At 41.6% G+C, this 14,823-nt stretch overlaps 1 protein-coding gene across 4 annotated transcripts in view; it reads right to left on the reverse strand.

Annotated features, from left to right (window-relative positions):
* The window catches only part of SORT1 (sortilin 1), a 75,127-nt gene extending 64,634 nt beyond the window's left edge, over window positions 1–10,493 (reverse strand). For all 4 annotated transcript variants that reach the window (XM_057551177.1, XM_057551165.1, XM_057551171.1 and 1 more), the window contains exon 1: window positions 10,109–10,493. In XM_057551177.1, the coding sequence (XP_057407160.1) occupies window positions 10,109–10,414 (306 nt within the window). In that variant the 5' untranslated portion in view covers window positions 10,415–10,493. The remainder of the gene's footprint in view (window positions 1–10,108) is intronic.
* Between the last annotated feature and the right edge of the window lie 4,330 nt (window positions 10,494–14,823).

The following is a 14,823-nucleotide window of genomic DNA, read 5'->3' on the forward strand; positions in this document are numbered from 1 at the left end:
CTGTCCATGCAATAAAACCCTATGCACCTGACCACTAAGAGAAACCTGCAGACCATCACTCTAAATCAATCTGCTAAACCTGTTAGATTGCCTAAAATTAGTAATCTTTTTCTTAGTTTACAGAAGCATCTTACAGAAGTAAAATTAAGCTAAGTAAAATTTCTTAGCTTACAGAAGTTAAATTTGGGGGACAGTGTATCTAGAGACAGGGACAGCAGCAAGAAGGAACAGGATATTGCAAGGGGACTATCATTTCTGCAGGAAAAAAAGAGTAAACTTCAACAGGCAGACAATGGCACTAAGCTTATAAATCTGGGCCATTCAAAATGGGAGAAAATAGCCCCACAAATCTCAACAGACCTTGAGGGCATTAATGCCATACCACTTTAAAATAATGTGAGTCATGGTACAGCATAATTTAATCTCCTTAATGATCCAAGGTCATACTGCTGACAAAGAAGGCAGAGACGTATTTTAGAAAGATGTCCATTAAAAACAACAAAAACTGGGCTTCCCTGGTGGCGCAGTGGTTAAGAGTCTGCTTGCCAATGCAGGAGGCACGGGTTCGTGCCCTGGTCTGGGAAGATCCCACATGCCGCGGAGCAACTAAGCCCGTGAGGCACAAATTCTGAGCCTGCGCGTCTAGAGCCTTTGCTCTGCAATAAGAAAAGCCACAACAATGAGAAGCCCGCGCACCGCGATGAAGAGTAGCCCCCGCTCGCCGCAACTAGAGAAAGCCCGCGCACAGAAACGAAGACCCAACACAGCCAAAAATAAATAAATAAATAAATAAATAAATAAATTAAAAAAACAAAAACAACAAACTTTGGCATTTAAAAGGGTAGGCTTAAATGCCTACCCTACGCTTAGTTTTCGAAAAACTCATCTTCATGGGATAATTCATTTCTAATCATGCCTAATAAATGAGTTAAATTTCAAACTGTTAGCATTTAATTTTTACAGCTTAGTCTCACTTCAAAGAAAAGAAAGTGATGAAAGGATATGTGCCAGTGGCCAGCTGACTGTACCATAAAAGCTCACCGGTCCCCGCTGGGTGTGGGGACCAGCCCGGCCTCCCTCTGCTGCAGCCACACTGGCCTTCTTCCAGACCTCTGGGTGCACCACGCTCTTTCTAGCCCCAGGCCTGTGGACATGCTTTTCTCTCTGTCTGGGACACTCCTACAGGAAAATTTCTATTCATCTTCCAGTACCAGTTTAAATAATTTCTCAGCAAGTCCTTCCTAGTGCCCCAGACTAAAAGGACCTCTGTCAATTATTCTCCTGTAGTTGCTTTTTTCCTTCTTACTTATTGTATTTGTAATTACATATGTGTTTAATGTCCATTTTCTCTACTGGTCCATAAAGGCAGGGATCTTGTCTGTTGTGTTCCAAATCAGTTCCCAGGACCCAGTACAAGGCCCAACACATAGTAGGTGCTCAATAAAAAGTTGTTGAATAATAATAATAATAATATTGACCTTTACTGAGCACTCATGATACATAAAGCACCACTGCTACTTTACAGATGAAGAAGGAGGGTCAGAGAGGTTAAGTAATTCTTCCAAAGTTACACAGCTGGTAAGCGGCAGAGCAAGGATTCAAGCTCATGTCTGTCTGACTCCAGACTATACATTTAACGACTACGCTTTCTCCAGCACTATGTGAGGCAAAAGGGTGAAGTCAAGGGGTCATGCTTGTACTACCTTTAAGGTGTTTATAATCTGCAGAATACCAATTGAATAAATGAAGGTGAATACAAAATAGAATAATATAGTAAAGTGCTGGATTACATGGCATTGTTAAATGTTGTAGGAGAGAACAGAAAAAAAACAAGCAGAGCTAGAAAGGCATTCAGACAGCAGGAATGCCATGAAGACAAAAATGGAGAAGCAACAGAGCACATGGCAAGCTAAAGGGACTGGTGAGAAGGTAACTTCAAATAGAGCAGAGTTAATGTAGGCCAGGAAGTGTTGATATACTACCTTAAAGATATACACGCATTATAAAAAATAATTCCATTAACATTCTGGTCTGCCATGCTCCCAAGCTAAGTTCTTGAGGAGTACCTATCACATCTCACTAATATCTCTTAAAACGTTACAGAGGTCAATAGAGTACAAAGCTAATAGTGATTGCTCAGCTAATGAATCAGGGTGAAAGAGTTGCGCAAAGTGCTATTTTAGAGCTGTCAACTTAAAACTGCATATTTAAAGCTTAATGAATGAGAAGAGAAATAGTTATTGAATTATAAGTAGCCTTATTTTTTTTAATTGTAAGCTCTTTAACACTATAAGTAAATAACTATATATACTTGAAACTATTATAACCAGATGACCAGGTATCTGATGATGGTGGGGTTATTTTCTCCTCCATCTCCCATAGCTTCAAGAAAGACACTTTGAATAGATGGTCTCTCCCTCACCATACCCAATTTTTTTTTTTAACTCCAAGTCCAAGGACATAACTAGAACATAATTCTTAATACAGATTTGGTTCCTGTGAGTACCCATACTAATTCTCCCGGAGTATTTCAGCTACGGAAAAAAAAATTTAAGGGCATACACAAATATCTGAGCATCTAACTGGTAATGCATTAGAAGCTTTGTGTAGATAATCATTATAAAAAACATCCAATAAAGGATGAATATACACCAAATTCTACACTGTCTCATTTAATCTTCACAAGGACCCTAAGAGGTACGTATTAGTATATCCATTTTATAGATGAAAAAACTAAGGTTCACTAAGAGTCATCTGTCCCTGGTTACCACTGAAGTTTGAATCCAGGTCTAACCTGAGATCACATTCCTTCCTAACCACGACCTCAAAGAACTCCAATTAATACCACTTGTTAGTATCACTCATATTAACCAGTTAAAATTTTGATGTAATCATGAAGGTTAAAAAAAAAAAAAAGAACACATATGCTTCTTACATTTCTGCCAGTCTTGACTCACTCTCATTCTTGCCACCTCCGCCCAAGCCTGTCACCCATCCCTGCCAAGTGATAAAACCGAATACATTTATGCCTCATCTGTCTCCTTTTATGCACATGTTCCTCTGGAGTTGGTATTTATCAGGATCATTTGGCTGACAATTGGACTCTATGGACACAGTAATATATCAACAGGCTTATTAAGAAATGGCATAAATCCTACATATGTGGTAGGATTCAAGGTTTTCAAAACATTTTCTCTTCGAAGCCTTATGATAATACTTCATTTTACATGATGGGGAGCTGAGGCTTAGAAAGCCTAATTGAGCTCTGTTGAGGGAACTATGACCTCAAGGGGCAGAGAGGAATTCACAACTACATGACTTACAACTGGGGCCTATAACCTTGCCTTATCCCTAAAGCAAATGCATTGACTTAAAATATCTCTATGAAACACTTCCAAATGCAGCACCATGTTGGGACATAAATGTTCTACGCCCAGCTCTTGGCCTGTAAGCAAGTCATTTAGCCTTCTTGGTAAGAGATCCGACCAGTTAATCAACTTAACAATCTATGATTCAAACTCTTAAGCACATTATCAGCAAGAATTCAATCTTACCCTTGTTCACAAATGTTCAGAAAAATCTGTTCACGGGCTTCACTGTCTTACAGCTTCTGGGTTCCTCATGCCTGGGCTCACAACCTCCTTCAATAAGGTCCAGGAGTCCTGGATTGTTTCTTGGAACCTTGAGCACTTCAAGTATAAAAGATGGTCGGCCCTGCCCTCTATTCTTCTCTCCTGTTGGACATAACTCTTCCAAGACCACAGTAATGGTCAATCTCCAAAAGGATAACTCTTCTTGGCTCCCCATTTCCACCTCTGGTTTATCCAGCTCTAGCCTCATGTCAACCACTACCTGTTAAAACACTTTCCCCAGTAAGTCCTAATGGCAGACTCCCTCCCCATACCTCCCCTCTTTTTCCATCCCCCACAAAGAGCTATCTTTTTTTACTTCTCTCTATGTTTTCCTGGAAACCTTAGTCTTTCATACTCCTCATCAACTACTTCTCCCCAACAGAAAGTCCCCACTGATCATCCCCTGAGCATGTCTTGGACTTCCCTACCTCCATGCCTTTACAGGTCTCCCTAAGAATTCCCTCCACGCCTTGATTCTCTCTTCATCTATGAGGCTTTCCCAGACCAGTGCACCGCAGTGGTCAGGCCTTCTTCAAAAATTCTTCCAAACTCTCAGTAGGCCATCTCTGAACAGCTAAATCCTTAAGATGACATCAATGCGGATGTTTTTAATGTTTAACCTTTTTTACGCACAGGCCAGAACTCCAGAAGTGTTTAAGTGAAAGATATCTACATGATACATTTAACAAAACATTTTGATAAAACTTCTCATTTGACTCTCCAAATAATCCTAAAACTGATTCTCCAGTTTAAAAAAAATAAATAAATAAAGGTCAGAGAAGTTAAGTGATTGTCTGTGATCATACCATACAACTAACTATGAAGCAGCAGAGCCAGGATTCAAATCTGAGTATTAAGATGTCTTTTTTGAATTTTGCATATAGCATATTTATGATGTGAATCTCTTTGACAAAGAGCAGGTACCAGATAAACATTTGATCTGAACTATCTTGTCTGGGAAGTACTAAAGTACAGTTAAAAATTTCCTTCCCAGTTCAATTTCTCTTGGTACTTCATGGTGATCTTACTGTTGAACCAGATTTGCAAACAGGCTCAACTACAATATTAGAACTTAGTTTTTTAGAACATACAGGAAAAAAAACAGCAAAACTCTTAACAAAAGCAAACATAAGAGGGATACTACTCATAAGCCCTAGAAGGAAAAAACCATACATTTTCTTCTAATGAAAATAAATCAAGCCAATTAATCACATGTAAGTTTCTAACTAGCATAGGGCTGAGTATATTAATGGGAAGCTGACCATCTATTTTCAAGTACACAGGCAGCCAAGACAAAAAGAAAAAAAAAGCCCCAGTTTTGGCAGAGTACTGTAGGGAAGGAAAAGAAAAAACAAATTTACTGCTAGATATCTATTTGGTTTGCTTTTGGAATATCCAAGCTAGTAGCTTTGATTTGCATTAGATTTTTTTCAGCCAACAAGGAACAATAAAGTATTTCCCAAAAAATAAAAGTCAAATGTCTTTCACAATTATATGAAAAAAGAAATACTCCTGTTATCTTTAGGAACACTCATATTTCACTGAAGCAAGCTCTGGAGGTGGTAACAAATTACCCCCAGATGTGAAATTCAGGCTACGTTCAAGTTCAACTGGGAAGCGGAACAGCCACAATTTGCTTCTAAACTTGGAATCAACCAGTAAACGTTTGTGATCACAACCTTTGGCCTCCTCTTCTTCCATATTAATCACAGAGTTTTTTAGACATTTTAAATCTAGTCCAAAACTTCTCATGCTGTAGATGAGGAGTTGAGGGCCAGATACTGAAATGCAAAACAGAAAATAAATTACATTCACAGAAAACTTTCTCAGGAAAATACCACAGGCTCTGAATGGAAGATTTTGTTTTTGCTGTGGTTTCCTGAGACTGGGGTTGAGGACAGAGAAGGAAAAAATAGCCCCAATCTTAAAAAACAAAAACAAACAAAACAACAAAAAAACACATGTCCGGCATTCACCTAACAACCTCTAAAGGTATGAAGCGTCTATCATGAAGATTCATTCAACTCAGCTAGTTCAAAGCCACATATTACTAACCCAACTTTGACTGCAATCACCATTACAGTGTCAGTAAAAAAAAAAACCCTGCCTAGAACAGACTGAAATTGACCAGTTTGTTCCTCAAGCCCCATTACTCCTCAAAACCACCTACATACAGATCAGTGAGGCCAGGTAGACAGTGGGAAGAACAAGTTTTCACCAAGCGTTTAAATAGAAGAGTACAAGATGCAACAGAAACACTGGTTAGAAAAAGATAAAAAGGTAACTGAAAATTTTTTAGAAATTTACAAATGCAGTATCTTTTTTTGGAGCCATTGCCACACAGCCCTCTGCTAGAAAAGCTGCATTTTTAATTACATGTCAAATTTGATATCTGGTCTACCTTAACATTAGCGTCTAATCATATAAAACATCTGCACTTCATTTCTCCAGTCTCAAAGCACAGTTCACTTTCTGTAAAGACAGCTTGAGGGGTAGGAAGGGAGGAAGAAGAGGAAATGTGACTCTCCTGATCTGACCACTGCCCTCAAGCACTGCCCTTTCTGTGAGGACCACATGAGCAACAGACCAACTAGGACAAAGTTGGGGGGCATGGTTTCTGCAGTCACCCACTGAGAACCCAACGTTTATTGGCAAGAGTTGATTTGAAATTGGCAGAGTGCAAAAGAAGCTGTTTATAGCCTATGTGAACCTAACATAAAATATCAGATCAAAACATCAGGATGAGGAGCCTATTATTATTATCATTACAGAAAGAAAATAGTCATTAGAAATTGACCAGAACAGGAGACTCATCATAGTGATTTTTAATTTTCTAATTAAAAATCACTATGCGCAGAACCAAAAATTTGAGTCAGCAGAGAATTTACCTAATTGTTACCCTGCATTCCCTTTCAGCCACTTGTCCTACCTGGCTAGCTCTCTACCCTCACCTCAACCAAACCTCAGATGACAACTAACCTTTCCCCAGATAAATATACTTCATCAACTTTGCTGATACTTCTAACTGAAATCCCCAATACAGAATTCATTTTAACATCCCGTAAGGGTTAAAAGTCTGAAGAATATACTGTATGGGCGCAGAGTCCTCAGGAGGATTTTGCTCATTCTGCTCAACCAGGACCAGGAGGGAGATCCTAGAGAATTCCTATTCCTTGACCCCAAAACGAACGGATGAAACAGGACTCAAGAAAGATTAACTAGAGGTTGACGGGGGGAGTGGCGGGGAAGGCAGTATGAAGAGAGGCTGGGTACTGGGATAAATGAGGCAGTTAGAAAGTTCCGGGGCAGTTAAATGCACTGACCTTCAGATTTCCGGGTGTGACAAAGATCCACAACAGGCTAAGTGCAGCAGCTCCCTGAAGCCTCCAACAGGCACATTCAGTCCTGTCAGCCTGGACTCAGCCCTGCCAGCACCAGCAAACAAATACACGCATTCTTCTCAGAGCTGACACCCCATACAACCTCACTACAGGGCCTGTTTATATAAGAAACCAGATGTTTTGATGTTGGGGTAGAAGTTGGGAAGTTATGTGTAAAGAAGTAGTTAATGACAGGAACAGAAGGAGCACAGAGAATGAACAACATTCCTGGCTTTACTAATCGTAAATTTTAAAAGTTTTAAGGAAATTGTCAAATAGTCTGAACTCAGGAATGAGAAGTAAGGGAATTATGTCAGCCACCACCATAACTCTGACCAAGGCATTTCATCTGTTTCTTTAAGACAGAGCTTCATGCCTAACCTCAAAGGGGTGCTTATAGGAGGAATGTTTGGAAGCAATCCAACTTAGCAACCAACATTAATAAAATCTAGGCTTGCTCAACTTCTCTCATGCACAAAGGTTATACATGTCATGAACATTCCAAGCACTTAAAGGAAAGAATCAGTTAAACGTGTGGCATGAAAAGAGTTTGGGGTTAAAGGCAAAAGGAAGGTTATTCATTAGTCTAAGAAAAAATCATTTATAAATACGCACACACACATACTTGCTGGATTTCATGAGTGAAGAGACTGAGTTATATAGGTCATTAGGGCACAGGTCTCCTAAAACCAGAAGACTATAAAAGCACTATCATGCTTTAGTTCTACTTTGCTTGCTTAAGAAGATTAGTTAAACACCAACATATTCTCACAAAGCCAAATAAGCCATAGAAACAGGTCTAGGAGATTTGCTAAAACTTTCTAAGGCTTTTCGTTCTCCAGTCTGAATTATCTCTTCTTTGTATCTTGGCACCCCCAGTATCTAGCACATCTTGGACTTTTGGAGGACATTCATGTTCACTGACTACATGAAGCAATGTGGCTTGACATGAACAGCAAGTTATAACAAATAAGAGAACAATGAACTTTTCATTTTTCTTGGGAATTGAATCCTGTCATCTTATGAAAAACTACTCTAAATGGCACTTTCCCAGCTGTACAAAAATATACAATATTTCTAATAAAAAGTTGTTCTGTTATGCTTATACTTTTATTTCACACTGTTTATAAAGGCTCCCCCAACACCAGATCTCTTCAGCAGAGTTCAGGATGATTTATTATGACTTCTAAAAATACAGAATTGAAAAGCAGAACAGACAACTAGATAACAGTTCTTGGTTAAGGGGGTGCACCACTAAGAAATGCTTTAGTCAACCATTTCTAAGGTGAAGATTATTAACAGTGGTTCCACTTTTACCACATACACATGCTACAAAAAGGATGGGATCTCTGAAGAAACCATGGATGATTAAGAAATGCAAAAACAGTTCTTTTAAATGAGGTCAATGAAAGAAGACAAAAAAATAAGTTTAAAAAATCAGTGGAAACAATAACTAAATAAAATGAAAGAAGAAGAGGGAAGATTTTTTTATTAACATGTAGACTTCACAGAATGAGGTTTCAGATCTGCTCTTGAGTAGATCTGGCCTAAGAACCCCCTGAGCCAGTTTTTTCAACCATTGCTTTAGAAATCAATATATTACAAATGACATATAAATTCAAACCAACCAGGGAAGATTCTGACTAAAGGAATAAATCCAGGAGTAGCCCCAGGTCCTAAAGGTAGATCAATCAGCAAGAGAAGAATCCAAATGTGGAGTAAGAATGCTGTGTCTGGCTGGCTCAAGGAAGGAAGTGCTCCCGTTATAAATTAGGCACTGGTGTTGTAAAGCCTTTCTCAACTCTCCACTGTGAGATGGAAGTCTACACATTTTTTCCCCCTCATCAAACAGGAAGACTTCCCAGTTCTCATTCTGCCCTATCTGCACCCAACCCGTCCCACACGTCAGCACTAGCTTGGCCACCTTTATGCAGCTGCTGCTTGGACTGCGTTTAGCAAGAGTTCTCCCTGACTGCTTATGCTTTGACTGCAATTGCCCGGGGTCCCCAGATCAGAGAATTCTGCACAGGTAACAAGTAGAGTCCAGGCAGAGGGAGAAAGATCAAGGGGAGACTGAGATTCGGCTGATACAGAATGTGGTTCAACGAAGACAAGCGCAGTTAGCCACTCACCTCTGTTCCCATGTGCAACTCTCTTTGAATGAGAAAGAGATATAAGAGAGAAAATGCATTAAATTGAAAATACATTATGCAACAATTAAACTGGTAGTTCTAGAAAAAACACGAGGAAGATGTCCGAGCTGATCTAGAGCAAGTAGCCAGGACGTTGCCAACAACTGGCTTTGTCAACACAGTAGTGTGCAGAGGTTGGGTTGCTTGTCCCCAGAAACAGAACTGCCACAATTTTTAAAGTGTCCGACTAGGACCTAGCTCAAAGCAGAGTATCTGCAATGTGTTTCTTAACCATTGCAAACCTTGTTACAACAGGATCTAGACATCCTGGTCAGAGTCCAATGCCATGATAGAAGGTCAAGTTGAAGGCGTAAGAGAGATCACATATACGCTGTCACCCCATTGCCAAGCTTGTTCCTTTAACTATTAAAACACACACAGGAACCTAATCATTGCTTTGGGATTTCTGAACACCCGCCTACCCACCCTGAAAGTACTGACCCCGCGAGGACACACGTTTGTTTCTGCTTAGCCCCAACTTCTCCAACCACTTAAGAGGTAATTACTCCTCCACCTTCCTGTTGGGGTACAGCGTTGCTGGATCCGAATTATTTATACAGACGGAAAACAACAACGCTCGAGAGATTCTGATAACTTAAAAAAAAAAAAAAGGAATGCCCTGAAAGTCTAAGCCGGATTCCCCTGTGACGAAACACAGCTGCCCGGGCTGCGGCGTCCGGGGGCCGCTCTCCCGGCCCGACTCGGCCCGCCCGCCCGCCGCAGTTTCGGGGCCGCGGCCCAGGTGGCGCGGGCGCCGCGAGGCGGGCGAGCGGCCGGGGTCTCCTCCGCTGGGACGCGAGGCGCGCGGACAGAGAAAGAGGAGCCGGGTGCGCGGGCCGGCCGCCAGGGGCCCGCGGGTGGCACCTCGTAGTCCGGGCGGTGCCCGAGCCCGGCGCCCGCTCACCTGGTGCGTGTTGTTGGCCAGCCTGCCGACGAAGTCCCGGACTCCGCCGCAGTCCTCATCCTCGTCGAGCGCGCTGCGGCGCCAACGGCCGCCGCGGGGAGCCGGGCCCCCGGGCGCGGCCGCGCGCAGCCCCCAGCTCACCCCGACGGGGCCGGACCAGCGCGACAGCGGCGCAGCAGGCGGTGGCGGCGCGTCCAGCCGGTCCTGGCCGAGGGTCGCCGGCGGCAGCAGCTGGAGGAGGAGGAGGAGGCTGAGGCCGTGGGGCCAGCGCGAGAGGTCGCCACCAGCTCCCCGGGACCGCTCCATCGCCGCCGAATGCCTACGCTGCCGACACCTGCCGCCCGGCGCGCCCGCCCACCCCCGCCGGCGCCGCGCCACACCCCCGAGCCCGAGCCCGGCGCTCCTTGGATACGCGCAGCCGGGCCTCTCCGCCCCCATAGGCTGGCCGCCTGTCCTTCTTCCCCGGCCCACTGCTCATTGGCTCGCGTCGCCTCCGGCTTCGGGGGTCCTGGATTAGGATGCCAAGATGCGGGACTGATTGGCTGGAACGTGGCAGAGACGGCTGAGGTCATCCCCCCCTCGCCGGCGTATCCGAGGCCGGGCTTCTAGAGTTAGCGTAGGAGCTTCCCTCCTTCACAAGAATGCCCCCGCTCCATGGCGCCCCGACTCCTCGTTGCTCCCTCTGGCACCCTCAAGTTGGGGCTGGGTTGGTCCCCTCTTCTCCCCCAGAGACGCCCCTAAAATTCCTTGGGTTGTGGCAGCGCCTGGAAAATCTCCTCGGGGAATCCCTGAGCTTGCTCAGCTGGGAAAAGGGGGCTCCGTCATGAACCGGTGCTTCTGGTTTTTAACCCCCGCACGCTGCAGCGCCCATTGTCTGCTGAAGCAGCCGCCTTGTTGACACAAGGTGAAGGAGAACTGTGTGGGCTAAGCCTCACGGAGGCAGACATCAGAACATCCGTGACTCACGCAAGCCTGGGGAAAAGTCTTTCCTCACTCACCTTCCTCTTATGCAGGGGGTTAAGCCAAAGAAGGAGTTGCTTCTTGATTTTCCTGGAGTTAGAAAGTAGCTTAGGCATTAGGGGCAGGTAAAAGGGGGCAAGAGAATTGCCCGCCTTTTATAAAGTCGGCTCAGTGCCGACTTTAGACATGATCATTGCATAGATGCATATTTATCAGGGTGCCTTAACCCTGCAGTGAGTGCACTGCACAAGTTTGGTTTTCAATATATAATATCCCCTAAATTAACATCCCGCCTCCAATAAATAAAACAAAACCCCTATGCTGTTCCCTTTATCGCAGAAACTACACCCATAATTTTATTCTGGAACATGCAGTGCAGGTAAAACCAGTTCTGGATGTTCTCTTTACTGACTCCATCTCTTCAGAATGCCAGTTGTTCAGAAGAAAAGGGAACAAATAGAAAGACACAAAGTATACAACACGTTACACCCAAATAAAGAAAGCAACTAAAAATTACTTTTAACTATTAACTGCAGGTAAACCCGAATGAGAATATATTTATTGTAGAGGAAAATGAATGGTGCAGTGCACGGAACCCAAGGTTTACATTAAAATCCTCTAGTCACATTAATTTGCAAAAAAAATTTACATTTTTTACATTTACAAATTTACATTTTGCCAGAACAACCATAGTAAGACATGACAAGTGAAAAGTATTTTTGAATGGCATCGAGCAGGATGGTAAAATCACTAAAATAGTGTTCCAAGTTCTCAGCTACTGAACTGACAAGATAAAGCTCCATGAAAACTGGTGAACAATTTGTTCCTTTCCATTAACTACAGTGTGTCAGATAATTTTTTTAATAGATTATTTTTTAATCTGTGCCAACTGTGGAGTAGATCACAAGACAGTCAGTTCCAGTAGCATGTGATTAGCCGGGGAGAGAAGAGGGGCTATACAGGAATATTTCTTTGTTTGGGTGACACAAAGATGAATGGTCTATTGTCTTACTGTCCGAAAAGAAAAAAGCCAACTCAACAGTGCCATCTCCTGGAGAAATTACTAAATACACTTTTAAACTCTTAAATTGTTGGAATTACCAGTACCTTCACTTTTTAATATATTGCTTTTAGTTATCATTGTATGTTTACAGAATATGTTTCCTTCTTCAAACTGTATCAGCTTCTGGGGACATGGTACCTTGCATATGGAACTGAGAGAATGTTTGAGTGAATGAATTATTTTAGTATTTCACTTTTGTCGATGACACTGGCACCAAATACAAAAGTTGCACTGTCAGATCTCCTTTGTGAAATACCACACCTAAGATCTTACCTTACTTGCAGAACTAAAATATGTAAATTTATCTTATTACTAAAAACCATACGTTTCTCCAAGATAAATTCTGTGGCAGAAAGATGAATTGAAAGCAGTTACATATCACAAAACCATTGCTTTTGCTAATAAGATTATTTTTCTGATTCTATTTAAACGGACACAAAAAGAAACTTCGTAGGAAATTTTAAAACTCTACACAAAACCAAAGTCCATCTCTTTCAATAATTCTATAATTGGAATTATAGAAGGTATGAAATTTTTTGTTTCACCGGTACAGTGTAAGCTGAAGCTAAGAGCTAATTTATTCCTTGGTATATGTTTTTTCCCTACATAATACACATGATTCAGAGACACAACTTCACCTTGCCCTAAAGCAGCATGTTTAGTCCATTTCTGCATTAATCTACATTGAGTTAAATGGGGTATTTATTGTCTAGTTCTCCCCACTAGAAGCTTCATGGGAGCACAGACCATACCTAGACCACAGCTCTATCCCCAATGCCTAATACATTACTTGGCATATAGTACATAGGTACTCAAATTTGTTAAATCTGAACAAATATTAGTTGAGATAGGATTTTTCAATGGCATTTTCTATTAGGATTTGATAAGAGGTGAACACGAGGGAAACTAATCTCATGATCACGTTATATTTAATAACAGGGTTAAAATCACTAGGACAGTCTCCAGAACATTGGTGACAATATAACTTTAGTTCCCTACCTTATGTGTGTGTGTGTGTGTGTCCAGAGCAAAATTCTGTTTTCCCAAATGTTTCCCATCATTCTGTTTTCCCAAATGTTTCCCATCATTGCAGTTTCCACATGTTTTTTGCTGGAAATTTGGTATAAATTTAATATGAATTCAGCCTATTCAAATAATCAGAATTTGAAATCATAGAGTACAACTTCTTACAAATGTTAATGAAGACAATACACAATCAATTCTGCATTATTCACACGTGGATTAGCCATGTTGTGGATAGTACATTTCAAATCTCAATGAGATTTCCCTATTACTCAGTAGGTATCTAGGCTTCTCATGCCTGGCATTGTAAAATCAAGAGTTGATGATTTAAAACCAGAAAAATCTGAGTTCGACTCTCAACAGCTTAATTTTCTGAGTCCATGGTCACACAGCCTTACATTCTTCATCTGTTAAGTATGATATGAGAAGTAACAATATCTACTTCATATGGCCATTCCTTTTAATAGATATTGGAGTATAATTGCTTCACAATACTGTTAGTTGCTGTTGCACAACAAAACAAATCTGCCATATGCATACACATGTCCCCACATCCCCTCCCTCTTGAGCCTCCCTCCCATCCTCCCTAGCCCACCCCTCTAGGTCATCGCAAAGCACCGAGCCGATCTCCCTGTGCTATGCTGCTGCTTCCCACCAGCCAACTATTTTACATTAGGTAGTATATGTGTCGATGCTACTCTCACTTTGCCCCAGCTTCGCCCTCCCACCCCATGTCATCAAGTCCATTCTCTATGCCTACCTCTTTATTCCTGCCCTGCAACTAGGTTCATCAGTGCCATTTTTTTTTAGATTCCATATATATGCGTTAGCATACGGTATTTTTCTCTTTCTGACTTACTTCACTCTGTATGACAGACTCTAGGTCCATCCACCTCACTACAAATAACTCAATTTCGTTTCTTTTTATGGCTGAGTAATATTCCATTATGTTTATGTGCCACATCTTTATCCATTCATCTGTCGATGGACATTTAGGTTGGTTCCGTGTCCTGGCTATTGTAAATAGTGCTGCAATGAATATTGTGGTACATGTCTCTTTCTTAATTATGGTTTTCTCAGGGTATATGCCCAGTAGTGGGATTGCTGGGTCCATATGGCCATTTTTGAGGCTCCAATAGATTGATTCTTTAAATCATCTCAACCAGTCATATGCTGGCAGCTCTAACGGGGGAAGTTCATAGTATATTCCAAAGTCTAATGTAAACTACTTCTGAATTACCCAGTTCTCTCTTACTGATTTGTAATTGATTGCCAGCGAGGCCAAGATCATGAATTTGATTCTTTTATAGTCCTTGACTTCATAAAAAAAAAAAGAAAATCTCATTCCAAATTGTCTCTTAAGGCACAAGAAATAGTACAACATTGTAGCTGGCTTATTCCAACCCATCAGTTTTGGGAAGGGCCTCAAAACATGTTCTTTTGATGGTCAATTAGTAGCATCTCCTTCATATAAGGAAAGCAGCAGCAAAAATAACTATTTACTCAAGAAAAACTACAGAACTGAAGTTTACAGTGGTATTAGTACCTATAACACATGAGGAGGAGTTGGACTAGTTGGGAGTTCATCTGTCAACACCAAGGAATTCATAATATAGTTGATTCTGTTGTACAGAGCCACTAAAACAATTTTAGAATAGATACTGATAGG

This window comes from Balaenoptera acutorostrata, chromosome 1 (assembly GCF_949987535.1).
Source record: "Balaenoptera acutorostrata chromosome 1, mBalAcu1.1, whole genome shotgun sequence".
In the NCBI taxonomy this organism is placed as follows: domain Eukaryota; kingdom Metazoa; phylum Chordata; class Mammalia; order Artiodactyla; family Balaenopteridae; genus Balaenoptera; species Balaenoptera acutorostrata.